This window comes from Myotis nattereri, assembly GCF_964212035.1.
Source record: "Myotis nattereri genome assembly, chromosome: 5".
Taxonomy (NCBI): domain Eukaryota; kingdom Metazoa; phylum Chordata; class Mammalia; order Chiroptera; family Vespertilionidae; genus Myotis; species Myotis nattereri.
In genome coordinates, this window is record NC_138080.1 from 48,561,281 (window position 1) to 48,587,476 (window position 26,196).

General features: G+C 38.9%; 1 protein-coding gene across 2 annotated transcripts in view; it reads right to left on the reverse strand.

Moving 5' to 3' along the window:
- FSTL5 (follistatin like 5) overlaps window positions 1-26,196 on the reverse strand; it is a 594,131-nt gene that overhangs the window by 389,409 nt on the left and 178,526 nt on the right. For both annotated transcript variants that reach the window (XM_081091744.1, XM_081091745.1), the window contains exon 4: window positions 3,203-3,451. In XM_081091744.1, coding sequence (XP_080947870.1) covers window positions 3,203-3,451 — 249 coding nt within the window. The remainder of the gene's footprint in view (window positions 1-3,202; window positions 3,452-26,196) is intronic.

A 26,196-nucleotide genomic window follows, 5' to 3' on the forward strand; every position in this document is an offset into this window, starting at 1 on the left:
CGTTAACGTTCAAATAATTAATAATGCAAATTCTACTTTCTTTAAAATTGTTTTAAGTATCTGCTAATATTTTTCCAGCACATTTTTTTTTATTAAATACCATTATTTTGAGATAATCATTGAGTCATATGCTGTTGTATGAAATAACACAGAGAGAGTCCATGTACCTCCACCTAGTTTCTACCATGGATAACATTTTCAAAAATGATAGGGTTGAGCAAAAGTGGGTCAACAGTTGTTTGTATGCAAAAAATACAATTAATAAATAATAATACAAAAATAAAATTTGATTCGTGTACTCACAGCTGTAAACATACTTTTGCCTACCCTTGCATAGTACATCCTAAACAGGATAGCAACTATGATACTATTAATCTTGCACAGATTTCTTGTTTTACTTGTATCCATTTGTGTGTTCTACTCAATTTGTCCATGTGCTTGCCCTCCCTAGCCAACAAGATACAGAATAGTAGAGATCTGCAAACATTTTTAAAAATTAATTTTAAGGCACTTGTAATCTTTTAAAACAGAAGTTAATAAACTTTTCATCTGAAAAGATCCAGATGAAACATTTTTTAGGCTTTGCTGGCCATACTCTTGCTGTTGCAACTACTCAACTCTTCTTTTATAGTGCGAAATCCCCCCAAAATACTTCCTAAACAAATGGCTGTTGCTTACTCCAACCAAAACTTGATTTCCTTCTTCATTTATACCATCATTAGAATCTATAAATAACTGAAATGCCACAGAAAATATTATTCACAGTCACAAGAATTCATTTTAGCCATCACAACAATGTCAGGCCTTCAGCTATACAGAATCTTCTTTTACGTCCAAAACTTGGCCAATTGTACACTACAAAGACAGGGAATTTATTGTTTCTTCTATATTATTTACTTATGTTCTGCTGAAAGTGAGCCCTTTTATGAATGATATGTTAGGCGAAACATCAAAACAAATAAACCAATAAATAGCAGATGACAAATTCTGTGACCTGGGAAATGTGCTAACTAACCTCCCCAAAATAAAAGAAATTTTAATACTATATATAATGAGAACTTATTTTGAAGCAATCATAAATTTTATAACTATGCTTAGTATACATGTGAAGGACCGAAGTTCTTAAAACTATTGTCTATAAAGTCATAAGGAAGGCAACATTTTCAGCTGTATCTAGTTCATGTACCTCCATGCTGATTTACATGTGAGTTGCATTATGCCTAAACATCCAGAAATAAAGCAGAACATTAAATATGCCAGGTTTTTTCCCCACATAATACTTAATACCATATATTTCCATAATCAATTCTTTAGTGTCGGCTGGACAAAACCTCAGCTGGAGAATATGACTCTAAATAAACTTAATAGCATATATTTACATAGTTTTATGATATTATGCATCAGTGGAATAAAAAAATTCTCACTGTATCATCTCAGGTCCAAATTACAGAAAAAATACTCTTTTATGAGCTTTAAAGCAGAATGTTAATGGAATCAATTTTAGTTATTTGTAAAACAGATTTGATAGAAGAGGGGAATAAATTAAGCTTAAAACCAAAGTAGCTGCTCTTTTTTCTGTCAAGGAAGAAAATCTAATATCATAAAATTCTCAGAACATGTAGTAAAGGTGCACACAGGTCATACTGGTAAGGAGACTATTCTTTTTTCTTCATTTATATCAGAGGGCTGCTAGTAGCCACAATCACTATAAAGCATTTCATTTGTATCATTTAAAAGCTACGTAAAATTTTTCTCATCACCTGGGAAATAATACTTTATGTGTCCTACCAAGATTAAAAAAGGACAAGTTTTAACAGTCATTTTACCATAATTGGTGAGAAAAGAAAGTGTAATAACATATTTGAAATGAATGTAAACCAAAATTAAAATATCCAACAAGTTTGTAAGTGTAAATATAGTTCAGGGATATTCTGGGAAACTGGGACATGGAACCAAAGATTCATAATCAGATTGATCACCGGTCTATTCAAATAATAAAGGTTTATAAAAGGTTTATATATCCTATGTATGTATCCTATGTAATAAAAGGGTAATATGCAAAGGGACCCTAACAGCAGGACAACCAGGAATGACCGGTCACTATGACAAACACTGACCACCAGGGGGCAGATACTCAATGCAGGAGCTGCCCCTGGTGGTCAGTGCACTCCCACAGGGGGAGCTCCGCTCATCCACAAGTCAGGCTGAAGGCTGCAAGTGCAGCGGCGGTGGCAGGAGCCTCTCTCACTTCCTTGGCAGTGCTAAGGATGTCTGACTGCAGCTTAGGCCCGATCCCCTGGGGAGCAGGCCTAAGCCGGCAGGTGGACATCCCCTGAGGGGTCCCAGGTGCAAGGTGGGCTGAGGGCCCCACCCCCCGCCCAGTGCATGAATTTTCGTGCACCAGGTCTCTAGTATTTAAATAATACATTAATCCTTTAAATAAATAATATATTTAAGACCTTAGAATTTTAGTCTGTCTTATGACTATAAACAAACAAATAATTTCTCCAGTACAAAAACAATAAATCAAATAACAGGTAAGTTTACAAGTAAATAACTCATTTTAAAATGTTCAATGATTTATTTCTATAGCATGTTAAAATAATTGTCATATTACTAATTCAGCAGTACCTACCATGAAAACAAATACCAACACTAAAATTTTAAATTATGGCCATCTCAGATTTACTAAATAAGTTTAGCATGAGTTCTTCCCAATTATATCAGTAGACATCTATGGGTTCAATACCATTTGAATTATGTAGTACAAATGAAAGCATCCTTTTTAATCAGGGGGAAATGAGATGTTATCACAGTGTGACTTGGCGTTCACTATTCCCTCAGTTCCACTCCAGGTGCTCCTCACCGGCTGGATTTGGCCTGTTGACTGAATTGGCCAGCCACCCTGTGTCTCTAAGATAAGTGCATGATTGGGAAGCCATATGGTGCAATGCTGCAAGCTATATTAAATTTTGAGTCATATTTTGGCGAGCTTTGTTGTAATAACTGAGATTCAGAATTGTATCCTTGTAAATTTCTATTCACTTGCTGCTTACTGATGTAACTAAGCTCACATGTCTTTTTTCTTTCTCTTTTCAGACATTTGCTGATATAAAATTGTGTTAGTTTAAACTTAAAGGCACTAGTTGAGAGAAGAGAAAAAAAGAGAGGAAGGTGACAATTCAGGTTCACCTGGATTTACCTTTGAAGAAGCAGTCCTCATTGTGAACAATGGTGATCTTTTGTTTCTTCAGGCAAGCAGCTCTGTGCACTTCACAGTGGTTTGCATAGAATTCTCCATCAGATCCACACACAGGTTTGTAGTGCCGTTTGCAAAGGTTCATGCAGGCACATTCTGCTTGTCCTTTCTCTCTGCTGATAACACAGTGCCTTCCCAAACCACAGTATTTATTTTCGCAAGATACCAAAGGGCCTTCCTGAATATGGAATCCTGAAGATAAAAAAAGAGAAAACCACTTTGATTCATATCTCCAAATAATATATTCCTGTCAAAGTTTCAAATGAAAAAGAAATTGTCTAAGAGAAATACAGTCTAATCAGGGTTCAGCTGCTGCACTCAGTGGAGAAGGGACATAGAACTGGCAGATGAGCCCTTTCAGAATACTCTCAACATTCTTCCCTCTCTCTCTTTCTCTCCATGAGCTTTCCTCCCCATCCCCTCTATGAGTAGTGTGGTCCTTAGAACAGGTTTCCAAAGTTAAACTGCCTGAGTTCAAGTCCTGACTCTACCACTTATTAGCTTTACATCCTTGTAAAAAACTAATCTCTGTGCCTAACTGTCCATCTGTAAAAAGGGGATAATAGTGTAGACCATCTCCTAGAGTTGTACAAAATACTACCTGTAATAAGCCACAGAAAGCACATCCTTAGCACACTATAAATATTTAATAAATGTCAACTTTTACAGTAGCAGATTTCTGGATAGGGGAAATAAAATATATGCATATAAGGCAGGAAATAGGAGATAGGAATGAAAAATAGTGCCTTGAAAAACTTCTTGGCAAATTCTGACAGCTGATCATTTCTTGTTTTGACCTTTGCCACCTGACAACCACTTATACAATTCATGACTGAATTAATAAATCATGGATAATTTAAAACTTTTGTTACTCACTCTAATAATCTCCACTGGCATAAGAAAATTATAGATGGATGGATCCAGCAATCTTGAACTAAAATCAAACTTTAATCCATATGCTTTTAAAAAGTATGTTATTAGAAAATGTTAAAGGTCATTAAACTACATGTGTGTGTGTGTATATATATATATATGTATATATATATGTATATATATATATGTGTGTATATATACACACACACATATACATATAAATATGTATCTACACTAATAAAAGAGAAACATGCAATTAACCATCACTCCGCCACTCCACTACACCCACAAGCCACGCCCACCAGCCAATCAGGAGTGAGTATGCAAATTAACCCAACTAAGATGGTGGCGGCCACGGCGCTGGAGTGAGCAGGAGGCTTGGGTTGCCTCCGGAGATGGAGGAAGCCAAGCTTCCCGCTTGCCCTGGCCTGACCTGGGCTCTGCTCAGGGCTACAAAGTTTCAATTATAGAAGATAAATAAATCCCTGATACCTGCTTCTAGCCCGCCCTGGCCTCCACTCAAGGAGGAGCTGAAAAAAAGAAAAAAAGAAGAGGCTGGGAGCTTGGGCCACCAGGGGGCGTGGCCAGCCTGAAAATGGCCATCAGCCCCTCACCCAGGTTGGCCAGGCACCCCAGCGGGATCCCCTCACCCTGAAGGGGCTGTAGACAGCCTGAAAACGGCCCTCAGCCCCACACCCAGGCTGGCCACACCCACATGGGGTGAGGGTCCCCACTGGGGGGCTTGGTCAGCCTGCAAAAAGCCATCAGCCACACACCCAGGCTTGCCAGGCACCCCAGTGGGGTCCCCCAGCCTGAAGGGGTTGTGGCCAGCCTGAAAACAGCCCTCAGCCCCTCACCCAGGCTGCCCACACCCACATGGGGTGAGGGTCCCCACTGGGGGCTTGGCCAGCCTGCAAACAGCCATCAGCCCCTCACCCAGGCTGGCCAGGCATCCCAGTGGGACCCCCACCCTCATCCAGGACACCCTCAGGGCAAACCAGCCAGCCCCCTCCCGTGCACCAGGCCTCTATCTATACTAATAAAAGGGTAATATGCTAATTAGACTGGGAGACATTCCAGAAGACCTTCTGGATGTTCTTTTGGACAAAGCCATGGTGGTGGGCTGAGGTAGAAGCAGTTAGAGGCCAAGATGCGAGGGCAGTTGTGGGTGATCAGGCTGATGGGGGGCGGGGCCATTGGGGGTAAGCAGACCAGCAGGGGGGCAGTTGGGGGCAAGCAGGCCAGCAGGTGGTGGCAGTTGGGGGTGAGCAGGCCTGCAGGGGGGGCAGTGGGGTGAGCATGCTGGCAGAAGGGGGCAGTTGGGGGCAAGCACACTGGCATGGGGGGCAGTTGGGGGTGATCAGGCTGGTGGGGGTCATTTGGGGGAAAGCAGGCTGGCAGCTTGGGGCAGTTGGGTGTGAGAAGGCCTGCAGGCAGAGTGGTTAGGGGCAATCAGGCAGGCAGGCAGGCAGGTGAGTGGTTAGGAGCCAGCAGTCCTGGATTGTGAGAGGGATGTCTGACTGCCGGTTTAGGCCCGATCCCTGTAAACCATCAGTAGGACATCCTTCAAGGGTCCCAGTTTGGAAAGGGTACAGGCCAGGCTGAGGGAATTTTGTGCACTGGGCCACTAGTCCTATCTAATAAAAGAGAAACATGGTAATTAGCCATACCTCCGCTACCCTTCCCATTGGCTAATCAGGGCAATATGCAAATTAACTGCCAGCCAAGATGGCGGCTAGCAGCCAGGCTACTGACACAAACATGAGACTTGCTTGCTCCAGTGACGGAGGAAGCCAACCTTCCCCGCCTGCTGCTGCTGGTCTCTGAGCTGCTAAGAAACATTGTTACAAATATAGAAGCTAAACAAAACCCCAGAAACCTGCTCTCAGCCGGCCAGGATCTCAGAGCTGGAGTTGCAACAAAGTTTCAAATACAGAAGGTAAACAAAGCCAGAAACCTGCTTTCAGCAGCGAGGTCTCACAGCTAAAGCCGGCTCTCAGCTCCAGTGGCAGCCATAAATCCAAGAATAAAAAAAGAAAAAAGGAAAAAAGGAGCGGTTGGGAGCTTCAGTCACCCACCAGCCTGAAAACAGCCCTCAGCCCCTCAGCCAGACTGGCCAGGCACCCCAGTGGGGACCCCCACCCTGAAGGGTGTATGACCAGCTTCAAACAGCCATCATCTCCTCACCCAGACTGGCCAGGCACCCCAGTGGGGACCCCCACCCTGATCCAGGACACCCTTCAGGGAAAACCAGCCAGCCTCCACCCGTGCACCAGGCCTCTATCCTATATAGTAAAAGGGTAATATGCCTCCTAGCACCAGAATCAGTGGAGCAGCGAGGCCTCCTGGCCTCTGGATCAGCATGACAGGGGGCAGCGCCCAAACCCCCTGATCGTCCTGCGGCTCTGTGTGTGACAGGGGGCGGGGCCACAACCTCCCTATCCACCCTGCTCTGTTCATGACAGGGGAAGGCGCCCCAGCACCCTGATCAGCCCTGCTCTGTGCCTGATAGGGAGGAGCTCCCCAGTCCTGATTGGCCCTGCTCTGTGTGTGACAGGGTGTGGCGCCCCAACCCCCCCATAGGCCCTACTCTGTAGGTGACAGGGGGTGGTGCCCCAACCTCCCCATCGACCCTACCCTGAGCGTGACTGTGACAGAGGGTGGCATCACAACCTCCTGATTGGCCCTGCTCTGTGCATGACAGGGGGGAGCTCCCCAACCCCCTGATTGGCCCTGCTCTGTGTGTGACAGGGGGGAGCTCCCCACCCCCTGATCGGCCCTGCTCTGTGTGTGACAGGGGGCAGTGCCCCAACCCCCTGATCGGCCGGCTCTGTATGTGACAGGGGGCAGCACCCCAATCCCCTGATCTGCCCTGCTCTGTGCATGACAGGGGGTGGCACCGCAACCTCCCCATCAATCCTGCCTTGAGTGTGACAGGGGACGGTGCCCCAACCCTCCAATCGGCCCTAACCTGAGCGTGACTGAGGGTGGCATCGCAACCTCCCGATCCGCCCTGCTCTGTGCATGACAGGGGGAGGCACCCAAACTCCCCAATCAGCCCTGCTCTGAGCCGGACCAGGAGCTGCAGGACAGGCACCTAGGGATTGGGCCTGCCCTCTGCCACCCGGGAGCAGGTCTAAGCCAGCAGGTCATTATCTCCCGAGGGGTCCCAGACTGCGAGAGGGCACAAGTGGGGCTGAGGGACAACCCCCCCGCCCCCGCCAGTGCACAAATTTTTGTGCACCGGGCCTCTAGGATATATATAAAGAACCAGGGGCCATCACGACTGAATGGGCGACCGAACAGGCTGAGTAGGGCAACAGGCCAGCAGGGGCATTAGTGAGGGACAACCAAATGTCTGAGTAGCAGGCCATGTGGAGTGACCAAGCCAGTGGGGGTAGGGGGAACAGCGAGGGATGACCAAACAACTGAACAGAAGGCTGCATGGGGTGACCAGGCCAGCAAGGGGGGGGCAGTGAGGGGCGACCAAATGACTAAACAGCAGGCCATGTGGGGCAACCAGGCTGGCAGGGGAGGTCATGAGGGGCAACCAAACTGGCAGGGGGGGGCAGTTGGGGGTGACCAGGGCAGTAGGGGGGCAGTTGGGGTGACCAGTACGGCAGAATGGGGCAGTGAGGGGTGACCAGGCTGGCAGGAGAGGCAGTATGGGGTGACCATGCTGGTGGGGGGGCAGTTAGGGGCGACCAGGCCAGTGGGGGGAGGAATTTGGGGGGGACCAGGCCAGTGGGGGTTGGGGGTGACCAGTCCAGCAGGCAGAGGAGGTTAGAGGTGATCAGGCTGGTGGGGGGGGGGGCAGTTAGGGGCGATCAGGCAGGCAGGCAGGCAGGTGAGCAGTTAGGAGCCAGCAGTCCCAGATTGTGAGAGGGATGTCCTAACTGCTGGTTTAGGCCCGATCCCGAGGGGTCCCGGATTGGAGAGGGTGCAGGCTGGGCTGAGGGGAACCCCCCCCCAATGCATGAATTTTGTGCACTGAGCCTCTAGTATGTATATAAAGATATACACATGCATATATACTTATGCACACAGATATAATATGTATATACACATGCATACATGCACAAATATGTATGTGTATACATATATTTAACATCAAAGACACCTATATATTGCAAAAAGAAAAGGAAATATTTGAGATGTTATAAACTTAAATTACATTAATCATCATAGATACTTAGTTTATATTTTCAGCTTGTTAAATAAACAATATGAATAAATCAAATCATGTAAAATAATCCAAGTATTTCAAAGAAATAATAAAAATATATGAAAAATGATTTGGAGCAATTTTGCTTCTGTAATATTATTACTTTTTAATGTTTAATGTAAAAAAGAAAGTCCAAAATTATGTCAATCATAACTATAATGTAATGACCAATTTCAATTTGGAAAATCCTTTTCCTCATTCTTATACCAGTACGTATGCCTGTGGTTGATGTAATGTTTATAGTGTTCAAATTCCATAACAGAGGAATATGACTCACATAATTGTATTTTGTATAATTTTATAGCTTATATTTACTTTCTTTACTTATTATTTGAATAATGAAAAATTTCTTGCTATCAAATAAAGTGTTTAAGATTTATCAAGAAACAATTTATTTTTTATTATCAAAGAATGAGTTTAATGTTTATCAAGAGAATCTGGTCATTATTTATTTTAGTCACAAATTAAGTTGGCTAACTGAAACAGTACAATCAATTTCCTTTTTGGTGAGGAATGCTCGGTTGTAAAATGAAGTCATTTTTGGAATATCTAGATTGAGTATCTTTCCCAGATTCTCTCATCTTAATATTTTCCTCTTAATGCCTATACTCCAGTTCAGAGACTTGTAGTATTAGAATGCTGGCTATTTTTTTAGAAGTTAATGAACTATTTTACACTAGCTATAAGTTGTGAGTTACATGTAGCTGCTACAATTAAAGAAAATTTAATTAATTCATATGCAATCCAAAAGAAAACTTATGTTATGTAAATGAAATAACTAGACATATCCTTTCTGACTATGATTATCCATGAGTAATGCTGAACTAAAGTTTCAAATGAGAACAAATAAATTTAATCTTATCAACACATCAAAAAATTCTTTTGCATACATTCAGTCAGATAATACATTAAATGAATTTTTAATCATGACCTAATATCCTGCTATCTCATAAGTTGATAAAATAATATTTGTTCCCATAAAAGTACTATTTATTTATCAAGTACTTCATTTTATAATTTTTATACCTTCAGAGCTTCACATAAATTCCTCAAACAGATTTAAGACAAACAATTAATAGGTGCAAATTGGTAGTTACAAAATAGTTACAGGGATATAAAGCACAGGGAATATAGTAAATCATAGTGTGATAACTATACAGAGTGCCAGGTGGGTCCTGGAAATATTGAGGGGACTACTATAAGGTATATGACTGTCTAACCACTAAATTGTACACCTGAAACAAATACAAAATAATATTGAAAGTAAACTGTAATTTTAAAAAATCACCTTTAAATCATCAAAAATAAATTAAAAATGAAATGAACAAACAAAACTGTAACTTTAAAAGATGAAAGAGATCATGCCATAAAGTAAAATATTTCTATGTAATTCTAAAGATAGTACAGGTAAGTCCTCACAGACAATGTCATGTCACAGTAGAGGTGATGCTTGAGGAATGGAGTTCAGTATGAAACAAACTGATGCTGAATTTAAAACAGTAACAGCAGAGGGAAGAAATAAACAGATTTTGATTAGTGAACTACCGCTAATGATTACAGTGGTAATAAAGATACTTGATATAGAATGCCAAGTTATTTTAGATGTCACCTCATAAAAATATAGGGTAGCAAAGCAAAAAATGTAACTACTTGTTTAAAAGAACAACAGATTTCTGGTCAGAGGTTAGCAGATTACAGTCTGCTTTTCCACTTCATATTTGTCTGACCTCAACTGGGCCTGATATTCAAACAGTAAAATAAGGAGCAACTAATAAATCATCCATATTTATATTTACTTTCATCTAAACAATGCTTTCATTTAAGAATACTTGTCCTTTTTAGGTAAAGAGATTAATCAAAGAAAAAAGAACACAAAAACAAAACTCATAGATACAGACAACAGTATAGTGATTATCAGAGGGAAAGGGAGGTGGGGGTAGGTAGAAGAGGACAAAGCGGGTATAAATGGTGATGGAAGGAGACTTGAATTAGTGAACACACAACACAATATACAGATAATGTGTTATAAAATTGTACACTTGAAACCTATATAATTTCATTAATCAATATGACCCAAATAAATTCAATAAATCTATATCTATATATCTATATATCTATATATCTATATCTATATCTATCTATCTATCTATCTATCTATCTATCTATGCCTAAGCAACTGGCTGACCAGCCGGTAGCTATGATGCACACTGACCACCAGGGGGCAGATGCTCAAAGCAGGAGCCAAAACCACAGTCATAAAAACATGGAACAGACTAATGAATCTCAGAGGGAAGGGGGGGAGGAGAGAGGACAGGAAGAGATTAACCAAAGATCTTATATGCATACTAGAGTCCTGGTGCACGGATTCATGCACCGGTGGGGTCCCTCCACCTGGCCTGCAGAGATCAGGCCAAAACCAGCTCTCTGACATCCCCTGAGGGGGTCCCAGAATTTAAGAGGGCCTAGTAAATAATAAAATCATTACTTTTCAAAGCACAGTTTCCTAATAGAAGCTAATGTCTGAGAAATATATTTAGTAAACTTTCTCTAGAATGCCTAATATTTAAAGTTCATCTACACTAAACAACCACATAATCATAATTCTCTACTTCAAATATTTACATATTCTATAAGTAATTCCAGCTATACTGCATGCAACATTACTTTTTTAAATATATTTTATTGATTTTTTACAGAAAGGAAGGGAGAGAGAGAGTTAGAAACATTGATGAGAGAGAAACATTGATCAGCTGCCTCCTGCACATCTCCTACTGGGGATGTGCCCGCAACCAAGGTACATGCCCTTGACCGGAATCGAACCTGGGACCTTTCAGTCTGAAGGCTGACGCTCTATCCACTGAGCCAAACCGGTTTCGGCGCAACATTATTTTTAACTTAGATTTTTTTAATTGCTCCTTTTTCCTAAGATTTTCTCATCATTTATTTTATTTTTGTATCAGGCTAATAGCTACAAAAATGAACTTTCAAATCAGAGTCTTTTATTTGTATTCCAATTGTCACTACAAGTGTGATTATAGACAATTAGTTCAAATAATCAAGCCTCTGTTTCCCCATCTAACCAGAACATAAAGAAACTCTACATGGCCCACTGGTATGGCTCAGGGATTAAGCTTTGACCTATGAATTAGGAGGTCACAGTTTGGTTCTTGGTCAGGGCACATGCCCAGGTTGCAAGCTCAATCCCTAATGTGGGGTGTGCAGGAGGCAGCCACCTCATGATTCTATCTTACCATTAATGTTTCTATCTTTCTCTTCTCTCTTCCTTTCTAAAATCAATAAACATATATTTTTTAAACCACTAATAAAAAGGAAAGAAACTATACATGTATTATTTAGAAGAGTAAATAAAATGGAGATAATAATCATAGTATCATATGGTTGTTGAGAGGAGTATGGGTGATGATGCAATGAAAATGCCTGACATACAGTATGTGTTTAACAAATATGGTTATTATTATTAAGAATTATCATTTACTATGAATTTGGAATGTCAAATATATTGACTTAAAAGCATTGGAATAAATAAAAAACAGCTTTTGACAACTCTAGTTTTTATTACATCTACTGGAATGTATTCACAGGAGTATTAAAATGTGTGTTTCCAAATAATACACCTAAAATTTTCAAAAGTATTCACTATATAAGATTATCCTTCATTGCAAAAGAAAGAAAAGCAAATATAAGAAAAGGGTCTCCATTTATATTATTATCTATTTTGATTTAGAAGTAAGTATAATATTTTGGTAACATTTTGGTATCCACATAGGGAAAGTGTGAAATTCTACAGTAACTCTAAAACATGAATATCTGTTACACACTGCAAACTCTAACAAAACACATTCAGTCCTCACAGATTTCATGACAACCGGTAGTTCAAGTAACTACATCAATGCCTGCAGAAGACTGCGCACAGTATGATCCTTTCATGACCTTTACTGATTGGGATATGCATTGTCTGTTGCTATTTTGTATCTGTCAAAACAAGGCTGCCTTCCTAAAAGTTCCCCAGTGTGCTATTACTGAAAGACAGTTTGCATGGTACCCTATCTGTAGTTCAGTGAATTTGGAATCTTCTTCGCCATATTTCTTCTTATTATTATTTCAGATAATCCATTAGACTTCTGCAAGCACCTGCATTTTATTCTGCCATCAGAGTTATATTTTTAAAAACTAATTTTTAAAAGACATTTAAAAAAGTCGGGGATTTAGTTCAATTTCACCCATCCAAACTATATTTTGTTTAATGCAAATAAGTATTTGTCAATGAAGATGATTTTTAATGTGTCAATTCAAAAAGTTTGACAATTCAAGTTCACTATCCAATATGGCAACAGTTACTTCTCTATTATTATTCTCAACTGCAGGATTATAATGTTAATTATGACAACAGAACTGGTACTTACGTTACACACTTAGCTGGTAAAAATACTTTCATCATCTGTGTGATTTATTTAGATCAGAGAAATGTTTTGGAAACCAAAGAAATATTATTTGATAATTTTATTTAGTAACTAAGTAAAAATTATTTCATTTTATATAACTCTATGCAATCAGATGAAAGACATATACTAAATTATCTGCGATACTTAAAATATTTCAGGTTTTGGAATATATCCAAACTTTAAAACTATGTTATTTCTTATTAAAATTTAAAGCAATAGATAGAATATCCTCAAATAATAGAGATATTTTCAAACGCTAATAAAAATATTAAATAGCAAAATAAAAATTGTAAGTAAAATCAAACATTGTCATAGAAGGGTAGATTTGGCTAGATAATCTTCGGATTCATTATAATGTTGATTTTTAGAGTCAGACCAGCCATATGGCTAACGGAATCAAGAGAGAGATGAAAACATAGCAATTTCTGTTATTATTATAGGATCAAATGACAGTTCAAAGAATATTGCTTTAGAATTTAACCACTTTACTTTTAAAATCTATTTAAATTATTTTAATATGCTTTATTTCTTTTGAAAGAAGATTGATTTTTCCTTATGAAAGAGAATCATTTTAACGCCTTTTTGTGTTTTTAATTAATCAACATATCATTAATTTTTTAGCATTAATCGGTTACAGGAAAATGGAAAGGTAAGTACAGAGAGGTCCACACACCAGTCACAAAAGGACAAACACGGTATAATTTCCATTACGTGAGCTTACAGTAGTCAAGTCATACAGACATAAAGTAGAAATCAGAATGAGTTCCATCCTAAGAGTAATTCCTTCCTCTTCCTCTAACCTGAAGCAGCAGACACAGATAGGTGTTTTGCAGACAAAATGGGATACAAAATCACAAACCACAACATACATAAAGCGGGGTTACATAGCACATTCACTTTAGAGTATCCATTATTTACCCCTGGATCATGTGGCTGCCTGGGATCTGTGTCTCACTGCCACTGCCCAAAATCATGAGAGTAGTGTACCACATGTGCAAGTTCAGGAAAATATCAAATTTGAAATACGGTTTCTACTAAATGCATCTCACTTTTGTAAGGTCAAAAAACTGTAGGGAACATCTGTAAACGTATTTAAAATCTCATTTAGCCTATGTCCCACTATGATTTCTAGGTTTTTGGTATTATTGATCTATCTCTATTCTGTAGCTCTACAAACATTTTGTCACTCCATTGTTTTCCACTTTCTGAAAAGCCAACTTGGCTTTTCAAATTAGCCCATGTTTATGACATCTACATATTTGGAATCAATATTTTTAATTCATTGCTTAACCAAAATAAAGCTTTTCCTGTTATTTTAAAAGATTATTTTATTAATGTTGCTTAATTGCCTTCTCAGCATTCTGAGTATTTTGATACTGGTGTTCTTCCCATCATTAGCTTTTGGTTATTTTTAAACCATTGATAAACTCTCTACAAGTTTCAAACTCATGTTTGTTTGAGCAAAACAACACACTATAATACATAGACACATTATTATAAGTGTTTTAATTTTCATATGATTACCTTCTCTAAACTTTTATATCATGTACTAGGAGCCAAGTGTACGATTCGAAATCATGTGGCACCGCCCACCCTCAAGTCGCAGGGCTGGCCCTGCCTCACTCCCTGGGCCCCGCAGAAGTTGCGGCCACTGCTGGTCTGGCCCTGCTTCCCTCCCTGGGCCGGGCAGGAGCCACAACCGCTACCGGTGGGCTCTGCCTCGCTCTCCGGGCCCCGAAGCAGCCGCGGCTGCTGCTGATCAGGCCCTCCCTCCCCCAGCGCAGGTGCAGACATCCCTCCCGCCCCGCCCCCGATGCTGCTTGTGCAACCTCCTCCTATCTGGTTGACCCATTACAGAGTCCCGGTTAATTAGCATGTTTCTCTATTATGTGTATATATAATTTGCTTAAATAATAATATTGCCTTCTACTTTACATTGTTGGCAGGCAGATGTAACAAGTTTTGGTGTTAATGTAGAAGCTACTTCTTGGCACCTCACTCTTCCTACCTGCCAACATATCTGGCATCAAAGCTACTTTCCAGTGGTTTCTCTCATTATGCCTTTTAGGCTGCAGGGCTACTGGATCCCATCAAGCTGATATTTTGTGGAGTTGATTACTTGGTGACTATCCTTGTTTCAGTCCTCCATCCATCATTGCTTTCTTGGATGTACAGGTTGTGTTCTAGAACTCCCTACATACAAGTAGTCACCTACATACTGGCAAGTATACTAAGATGCACGTCATACGCTTAGGCTCCGAAGGGCATTATATTTTAGTAGAAATCTGAAATAATTAAAATAAGTATTTTATAAGGTAATAAAGTAACATGGAAAATACAAAGTTATGTGAATTTTAGAAGAAAAAGACATTTATATTGAAGAAAAGTGATATAATCCTAATGGAAGACAGATTTGATCAGTGTTGGTTTTTTTTTTTTTTTTTAATGGTTAGGATTTTGACAGTTGACACTTGATTGGAAAGGGAAGAGAATGGGAGGACATGAGAGCAATATTCTATGTCCCATAAAACTCAACTCTGATGTCATTTTTATAGTACCCTTACAAGGTGTTTCAGAGTGATAATTTCCTAATTTAGTAAAGCAATTTTTATTATTGTTCCAATAAAGGAAAGGAAAGCTACCTGTCATATCTCTTTTTAAAGAGTCTATTTTAAAATAATTACTTACCATATACTTTTTAATTACTAAAAAGCAGCAGCAATATACATATTTTTCTATATAGCTACTTCTTTGATTGGTAGCGCTAATGTGGAGAATAAGAAAACATCTCCAAATCAAGTTTCCCTTCTAATAATACCTTGCATTTGTGTATGCTGACTAAAGCATTTTCTTAAGCATTTTTCTACTTGGATATTTGTAACAATCATTTGAAATAAATGCTATTTGTTTCCTGATTTACAAATAAAGAAGAAACTAGCTAAAAGTGTTTTCTTGTCATGTTCTAGATAATATAATTGGTAAGTGATAGTTCTAGGCTTCAAACTTATGCTTGTTGAGCAATTAACCATTATATTATTCTGCCTGGATTTTATTCCTATTAATTCTTATAATTATGGTAGAATACACAGGAAATGTATATTATAGAAAACTGTAAATATAAAACTTGAACTTAGTAGAAAGTCTAGCAATCTGAATGTGACAACCATTTATGTAAAATAATGGATGAAGATATAAGTGAATGGTAAGAAAAACAAGGAAGGGATAGTTGAAAATATAGCAACTTAGCCTTTGGGAAAGTTTTTCAAAGGGACTGGGAGCACCTTCCTCCTTAGTTATAAAAGAAATGGTAGCTTTAAAAACTCTCATTTGCTCACTAGTAGTTAGGAGCATTGGAGCTAGAATTCTAATGCCTGGGTTTAAAACCTGGCTCCATCAGTAACTGGTTGTGTAATCTTGGAAGTTTGCTTGGTTTCTTTTTGCTATAATTTTCTCATCTGTAAAATGTAGAAAATAGTTATTACAAATTAACACCTGTAGCCCAGCCAGTGTAGCTCAGTGGTTGAGCATAGAACCATGAACCAGGAGGTCAAGGTCCGGTTCCCGGTCAGGGCACATGCCCAGGTTGCGGGCTCTATCCCCTTCATGGGGCATGCAGGAAGCAGCCGATCAATTATTCTATCATTGATGTCTCTCTTTCTCTCCCTCTCCCTTCCTCTCTGAAATCAATAAAGGTTATATATATATATATATATATATATATATATATATATATATGTTTAAAATATATATATATATATATATTTTAAACATGTATATAAATACATGCAAAGCCCTTAAAACAGTACCTGTCAGGTAATAACTGCAACATTAATGTTAGCTATTACAAAGATCAATATTATTGTTATTTTATTTCATTCTAATAAACAAAAAAAGTAGGGATTTCCAAAGGAGTTACAATCCAAAATTCATGTGCTATTTAAAACTCATTGAAACAGTATGTAATATGCTAGGCCCCCAGGTTAGCCCACAAACTGTACTGAATCCTCAACTACTCAATAGTTTGGTACCATATTGGTGATATTTTATAGAAAATAATCATTATGTATAAAATTTTCTTAAAATGTGGCCAGCCATTTTACTCTATAGCTCATTACCACATTCCTTCTATTGCAGGACATTTCCAGTGCATATTGTCAACTTAACGAGTAGTGAAAGTGACAACTCTTCCAGTTCTTACTTAATGATTGTATTTGGGACAAGAGCTCCAGCAGCGCATTTGCAGGAGGTCAGTAAAGAGAAGAATGAGAACATCAAGGTAGTAGGGGAAGAAAATTTGAAGACTAATCATTCCTCTCAATTTTGATTCCCAGAGAATTTTTGTTTCCAATTTATTCTCTGTTCTTGGGAACAAGGATTCAGTGGGGCAGAACTCGCTGCCTTTCCTCAACAAGGAGTGTACAACAAGGCCAACCATCTCATGATGTCTTTCTGAAAAAGGAAATCCTATGCTGCTTCATATGCATCTGATGACCCATGACTGTCCTCACAGACCTAAGGAAGTTGGTGGTCACTGAATGGGACTCTGTTAGCAAAATTCTGATAGACATCTAGAGCTACATAGTCAGGGCCATCTCTCTATTACCAGGAAGAGGTCAGCAAAGGCTGGACTAAACTGTTCATGGAACTCTTCTAGAGAAGAGGAGGACATTTTTTTCAAGATTCTGGGTATTGCATTCTCTCTCATTTGCTTATAACTTTGTTGCTTCTGACGTTCAGTCTTTTTTGTCCTGTATTAGTTTCCTTATATTCAACTTTTATTCAATTAGGCCCAATTAACAATTTTTCTTCATACATTTATCACTAGTTCTAATGGCAACACAGGATAAATCTGCACATCCTTCACAAATAGTCTTATGAGAAATGCATAGACTTAAAGACCCTCCCCTGAACTTTAAGAAAAAGAAAGAAACCAACAAAAACAGAAACTACCTTCCCCAACAGACAGCTTCCCTTAATGAAATATAGATTAAAGTTTATTGATGGTTGTTACTTTGCGGCACTAAGAAATTAAGAAAGCAATAAAGGCTCTTTTACAGCCCGGGCAGCAGGGCTCAGTGGTTGAGCATCAACCTATGAACCAGGTCACCATTGGATTCCCAGGTCAGGGCACATGCCCAGGTTGTGGACTCTATCCCCAGTGTGGGGCATGCGGGAGGCAGCCAATCAATGATTGTCTCTCATTATTAATGTTTCTATCTCTCTCTTCCTCTCCCTTCCTCTCTGAAATCAATAAAAAAAATTTTAAAAAAGTTTCTTTCACATGTATATTACACACATATATAATATAATCTAAGTATGTGTAAGTTTATTGCCATGTATAGACATTAAGGTACTTATAGTTTCCTAAATGCACTTCTGCTTTACTTTGGCATATTGAACACATGAACATCATTTTGCTCCCTGCTTAAATCTTTCAAAACCACCAAAAAATATATATTTTTAAAATATATTTTATTGATTTTTTTACAGAGAGGAAGGGAGAGAGATAGAGAGTTAGAAACATCGATGAGAGAGAAACATCGATCAGCTGCCTCCTGTACATCTCCTACTGGGGATGCGCCCGCAACCCAGGTACATGCCCTTGACCGGAATCAAACCTGGGACCTTTCAGTCCGCAGGCCGACACTCTATCCACTGAGCCAAACCGGTTTCGGCCCAAAAAATATTTTAACAGATATATACAAAGATCAGGAGAGCTGGAGAAAGAAAACAAAGTATTGGATGTTTGACAGCATATGGCTAAGTGGCAACTGACTTAGTAGCCCTAATCTCAAAATTCAGTAGGCAATCTCAAAAACCTTATTTATTGCACAGATTCCTAACCAAAAAAAGTGCATTAACTAGCAATACCAAGTACTTCAGGAAATGAGAATGACAGTGATTTTAAAACATGGAGGCATGCTGAAAATTGTGTGAGAAGTTGTTAAATTACTAGATCCCTTCCACTGCACAACCCTGCGAAAAGCTGGAGCTCAGTTCTGCAGAATGCTGAACGCCGAATGCATGGGGAGCAGTCCTCTTCTCCAGGGCATTCCATCCCAGAGTCCTGCAAACTCGTTGACAGTCACAGGCATAGTCTTTGAGCAGGTGATTCAAACTCTTCCCTGGGGAATGTGTAACTTAATACTGAGTTCCTTAAAAGTGATCCACCCAGGTCACCTACAGTGAGGTTTACAATTGAAAACTTTACCCAGTGCTCAGAAATTCAAAGTCAGAAATTTATGCTCCTGCTGTTAATAAAAAGCAGAAATTCAGTATTAACTGGACACCTGAAAAACTGTCCAAAATGGAAAGTAAGGCTAAAATAATCAAACAGATAAAAACCAGTATAAAATGAGGATATGCAGGGAGAAAAATAGTATAAAAATAGTAATTTATATCCATGTAGAAATAAAGATAATAGTTAATCCTTAAAATAAGAATAAGAAGATCCTTTATAAAAATTAAAAAGAACTATTGGAATTTAAAAATCTGATAGCTAAGTGAAAACTTCAACAGGAAGTCTGGGCAATAAAGTTTAAAAAAATCTTACAGAAAACATTTAAATAGAAAAAATGATAACACATCAGAAAAAAAATATAAAACAACATAGACATCATTTCAAGAATTCCAAAGTCCAAATAATAGAAGGTCCAGATGGAGAGGAAAGAAAAACAGATGGTAGGAAATAATTAATAATAATAAAATTATTAAAATATTTATCGAACTAAAGGACATGAATTACCAAATTCAGAGAGTCCATCCAGTGCCCAGTAAAATGAATTAGAATAGACTCATTCCATGACACACTGTGAAATTTTAAAATATTGAAAACAAAGAGAATTTTCCACAAGTTTCCAAAAAGGAAAACAAAATGTTCAGTTATACAAAAATGGATTAAGAAGCAGACTACTTGCTCAGATGGTGTTGTTCAGTGGTTGAACCTCAGCCTATGAACCAGGAGGTCAAGGTTCAATTCCTGATCAGGGCACATGCCCAGGTTTCTGGCTCGATCTCCAATAGGGAGTGTGCAAGAGGCAGTGAATCAATGATTCTCATCATTGATGTTTCTATCTCTCTCTCCCTCTCCCTCCCTCTCTAAATTTTAATAAGTGAATGCTTGATACAGTAGTTGATGTTGTATGCCAAAATCTCACTCATTTGTGGAATACAATGAACAACATAAACTGATGAACAAAAACAGATCCAGAGACAGAGAAGCATCGATCAGACCGTCAAACCTCAGAGGGAAGGTAGGGGAGGGTGGGGGGAAGGGGGAGAGATCAACCAAAGGACTTGTATGCATGCATATAAGCCTAACCAACCAATGGACACAGACACTAGGGGGGGGAAGGCATGAGCGGGGATGTGGGGAGACAATGAGAGGATAGGGCCACATATGTAATACCTTAATCAATAAAGAAAAAAGAAATATATATATATATATATATATATATATATATGTATATATATATACACACACACACACATATATATATATATATATATATATATATATATATATATAAAGAAAAACGGCCAAATTGCACTATATTGTTAAATGAAATATGTGTGTGTACATATATATATATATATATATATATATGTATATACATACATATATATACACATACATATTTTAAAGTGATATATACATATATAGTTATATATTCAGGAAAAAATAATTATATAAAATTTCCATAATTATGGTACAAATTTTATCTCTGAGAAAAATTACATGCGAAAATCTGTCATATAAAACATTGGGTGCATTTCATCTTTTCTGTATAGTGGTTGATTAAAATATGATGCCACTGGTAGGTTAGAGCAGTAAAATGTCCAATGTTGAGAAATAATAATTGAATAAATAAAATAATATAGAGTCTACTAACATGTTACATGATGAAAGGAATATCGTAATGATGTATATCAAAATGATCTTCCTTGATTTCCACTTTTTCTGAGAACTTTGGTTATAAGGTTTTTAGATTTAAAATGAGGAGGAGCCAGACAGTGGAGAGAGAGCATGGCCCCAAATTCCTGGGTTTTGAAGAGGGATTTTTCTGGGTGGAGACTTGCATTTGCATTCAGGGATGACTGACAGAAACTATATTTCTTCTGGGCATGCCCTTACCCATAATGCATACAGAGAACCCACAGGGGGTGGGTCAAAACTGAAGTGCAAATTTTATTATTAGTAGTCCAGTTCTCTAATAAGATCACATTGTCATTTGAGGTCATTTTGTATTCTTCTGAACTTGAGCCAACAACCTGCTCTGAACCTGCCTGCTGGCGGCCTGCTGGCTGCTGGGCTGCCCATAGAGCAGAGGTCTGAAGGCAATATCGGTCTGACCCCTGTTCAGGACCCAGGGCAGGCCCCACCCCAGCCGTTTATGTCTAACTTCCTACCTAACAATGAGATTCAATTTTTGCTCAAAATATTTCTTAAAAATTTTAAGATGCCTCTAACTGTGTTTGTCATTTATTTCTGTGAAGACCTCCTAGGAATCTCAGAGTTGATATGAAGATTATTTAAAATAAAGACATTTGAGATTCAGCAGATGTGGAAAGAAGCTTCTCTGAGTTTACTTTATCTGACTAAAATCAGGCTGCCAGAAATTTCCTCTTCAAGGCAGGTCCACTTCCAGGAAGAAAAACAAGAATAAACCTACTGCGGAGACAGAGGGAAGCTAGGTAGTCAGGAATCTGGACCATGGGGAGGAGGAGGAGGAAGTAAAACCAGGGAAGCCAGCTAGGCGACAATGCTAAGGCAACTCAGCTGGGCATGGAAAGAAGGGAATGTGTGAGAGACAAACTTTAAATGTATGGATTGTTGCTAAGACAAGCAACTTGCAGATAACCAATCACAAGGCAATAAGACATATAAACCAATCCCAAGGATGTTGCTAAGATAGAATTCTTTGAAAAGACCAATCAGGAGTTAGCAAGGCTGTATCCACAGCCTAATTAAAAAATGCACACTTCCTCCTCTCTTCACTCTCTCTCCCAGAAATGCTAGATTCTTGGGTTGATGGCAGGAGGCATGCTTCCCTGCGCCCACGTGGCTTATGGCCATGTGGGACCCTACAGATGGACTAACGGACTTCAGCACCCAACTGTAACATGGAAAGGAAGCTCTGGACACTGGCCTACTCCTGGAACCCCAGCTACACCTTTTCCAGAACTGGCTTCTCTCAATAAACTGGTTTCGCTAACTGTTTTTGTCCAGGACTTCATTCTTGATTCTGAGGTAATGAACTTGGACTTAAACACCCATGTTTTAGTTTCATTATCAGAAAACCCTGAAGGAGATGGAAAGATCATTAACCTACAGAGGCACAGTTTACAGAAACTTCCTCTCCCCTTGTTCTCCTAAAAACCTATTGGTGGTCTTTCCTAAATAAACCTTTTATTTCTTCACCTTCCCTTTTTCCTATTTCACTAAGTATGTAAAGTTCCAACTTGACTCATTTAGTTGGCTTCACGGCGCACAGTATGCATATATATACAAGCCTTTTTCTCCTATGAATCTGTCTTTGTCAGGCCCCCAGGTATGGAACACAAGAAGGCAGAGGAAAAGTTGCTTTCCTGTACTCACCTTCAAAGAAGTACTCCTATGATCACAATAAATCTAGTTAACATTATGGAGCACAAAGAAAGTCTCCTCTACCTTCAAGATTCTAATAATCAAATAGACATGAGACAGATTCATAAGAGAAAAGAGAAAATAATACACACCTACGTATGGGAACCCCACATACATGAGACTCAGAGACCCCATATTCTGGAGAAGCTTAGAGATAGAAAGGGGAATCGAGGTATATTTGCTGAAATGTTGTGAACTGTAACTGAATAGTGCCTCAATAATTTGGAAGAGCACCTGAGAAGATCCATTCTTTGATGTTTGATTCTGTTTTCATTTTAAACTTAAAGTTCTTTTAATTAAACGTTTACAGTAAGTAAATGAAAATCCTCACAGCTGACTATTAATCATGCTAGCATAACTTCTGTGGAATCCTCAAAGTGTTTAGTATATGTACACATCTGGAAAGAGGAGAAAGTGTTTGGACTGTGATTTTTACATACAATTGTAACTAATGTTTGTATTTTGAACTCTGCAATTAATGGAACCTTTAGAGGGGAACCTCTATTTCAGCCTAACAAAAATAGGAAATACGTTTATCTTGTTTTGTTTTTACAATATGATCTGGACTGTACAATTTAATTTAAGAACAGTGTAACTGTGCAGAAATGCCATTTTTTTTCACATAACCCTTTCTATTTTCTGTCTGTCCACTCTATTCCTTAATCATTAAGCCCTTAGGACATCAGATTCTGGTCAGCATCAAAATATCTTAAGAACAAAGCCTCAGGTCTATTGACCAAAGAAACCAAGTTTTGGCCAAGCTAAAGAAATCTTGACTCCAGTTGTGTTTCAGCCCCACATCCATGAAAGCTGAATGACCCTAAGGCCCACACCCTCATGAAACCAGACAGAACAAAGCCATGGCTGATATCAGAACCTGATACAATGATCATTTAGTGCCTAGTCTGGCTCCAACCATCAGTAAGCCCACGACTCCAACTCCTTTAGCCAACATGATTAATGATTTTCCCCCTATGAAACCCATCTCCTGGAAGCCACTGGGTAGCCAGGTTTTGAGCACTGGCTCACCTATGACTCTGGGCTGGATGCTATTTCTTCAATTAATAAACCCTTACTTTCTTGACTATAAACTCCTTATCTTGGGCTTTGATGCATGCAGGCAAATGGACCCCTTTAATCCTTTAACAGCAGTGGATATGTGATGCTTCACAAAGGCCTTCAAATAAGAATGCACACACCTTGACTATGGCTAATCTAATTAAGGGGAAGGATACCTGAACCACATTCTGTTGTTTACAATTTTCTTTATCTCTAATTTGAAGTTGAAACGGAGAGTCTACTAGATGGTTTCTGTATGTTGTTGAGGAATTCTAACATTTAAAATTGGAGAATGTGGGTTTGTCAGAGCTTCTATACTGTACAGAGCATGGGAAGCTTTCTGCTGAAGGAATGACCAGTGAGAAAGAAAATACTATCAGGATATTTTTTGAGTCCATGGATCCTAGTTCCTATCCCTACCTGCATTTTATGTATAGGTCTACATTATGCCTTTGGTTGGTTTCCTGAGACAAGCTCAATTATAAATTCACTTGTTCTTGTCATTATTTAAAACAATTTGATTTCTGTCCTTGCAAATACAATTATAAATAAATTAAAATTATAGTAATGACACTATGGAGAAAAAAAATATTGATGTCATACTTTAGATATAAGTAACATTCCTTGATTTCAGCATACCAACAGGAATATGGTATATAAGTGAAGATAAATGGTTGATGTCCTACTGCTTAATATACATAATGGATGTGGAATTACAGGGCACACATGCGAATGCTCAGGGACTAATGGATTACCTTTCTGTCTAAGTAATTTTGTTCCAAATATATCACAAAGCCACACATGGTAATTTTTATTACTATACCTATGTGGTTGCTTGGTCCTACTTTACATTTTTTCAATATTTACCTGCAAAAGTTCACAAAAAACATCCCAGTAATTTAGGTTCTACTGAAAAATTAAAATTCACATGTTCTTATCTGGAGAAAAGCTAACTCTATTTGTTAAACTACAGAGGACAAATGTGTTAAAACATTTTAGCATAGATGACATATATTTATTGTATACCCATATGAATGTGCATAAATACATAGACATAATGATTGTCCATACCAGTATTTTTGTATTTATTTTACTTAAAATTATTTATTAATAGCAATGTGTCTTTCTTATTTCTACAGTGAATTTATTATGAATAGCTAATGGTAATTATGACTGAAAAAAATATTAAAATTTAAGCAATTCTTTCAAGAAAAGACAGAAAATTATTAATATAAAAATGTTCATTGAATTCCTCTTGCTGTATCTTTTTCTCTTCCTTAAGTACAGGGTTTGTGCTTGTTGGAATACATGTGGGGTATGTTCATTTTATCTAACAATTAAAGGATAGATACTAGTGGGAAAGAGGAGAAAAACTCCTGAGCAAGGTTTGTGTGAAACACTGTAGGAAGGGAATTCCAGGGATGTGGGTAGTTGCCAGAAAATTTGAGGATAGGATGGTTTTGGGAAGTGTTAGTGTAGATTATGATAGATATAACATTAGCCACAATGAAACTCACTTTATACAGCAACTCAGAAACCAGGGTTGATTATGGCTTTAGGCATGGCTGAATTTATTATGAATAGCTAATGGTAATTATGGCTGAAAACCATAATTTATATGCTTAATATAAATATTGCTCACACCAAGATATATAATATTCCCATCAGCACATCAAGTTCACTCTGTACTTTTTCTATCAACTTCCAAGCTCAACTCTCCACCCCAGAGAAAGAAGCACCATTCTGATTTCTGTCCTGACAAAGTTAGTGCCCATAACATTGTTAGGGGTCCATGGGAATGTTTTAATTTAGTTTAAATCAGAAAGGAAAAATAAACTTCAGGTCTTATAATAATTTAATGTCTTATAATATTTTTCATCATTATACTAAAATAGTCATAAAGTATAATTATATGTGTGTGTGTATGTGCACGTGCATGTCCATAGGGGAAGTAGCTAATTATGGCAAACTTGCTTAAGGCTCACAGAGACATACTAGAACCCTAATTTCTATCACTATGGAAAAGTTTTGTTTGCTTTGAACCTCATGTCGGTGATATCAATGATGCAGTATGTATTAGTTTATGTCTGGCATCTTCCATTCAACATTTCTGAGATTATTCATTTTAGTATAATACTAGAGGCCTGGTGCACAAAAATTTGTGCACTCGGGGGCGGGGGCGGTCCCTCAGCCCGGCCTGTGCCCTCTCGCAGTCTGGAAACCTCCGGGGATGACCACCTGCTGGCTTAGGCCTGCTCCCTGGGGGATTGGGCCTAAGATGGCAGTCAGGCATCCCTCTGGCAGCCCGGCAGCCCTTGGGGGATGTCCACTTGCTAGCGGGGAGCAGACCCAAGCTGCAGTCAGACATCCTTAGTGCTGCTGAGGAGGCAGGAGAGGCTCCCACCACCACCGCTATACTGGCAGCCATAAGCCTGGCTTGTGGTTGAGCAGAGCTCCCCCTGTGGGAGCGACTGACCACCAGAGGGCAGCTCCTGCATTTAGCGTCTGCCCCCTGGTGGTCAGTGTGTGTCATAGTGACCAGTCATTCCCAGTCTTCCTGCTGTTAGGGTCAGTTTGCATATTACCTTTTTACTATATAGGATAGAGGCCTGGTGCATGGGTGGGGTCTGGCTGGTTTGCCCTGAAGGGTGTCCTGGATCAGGGTGGGGGT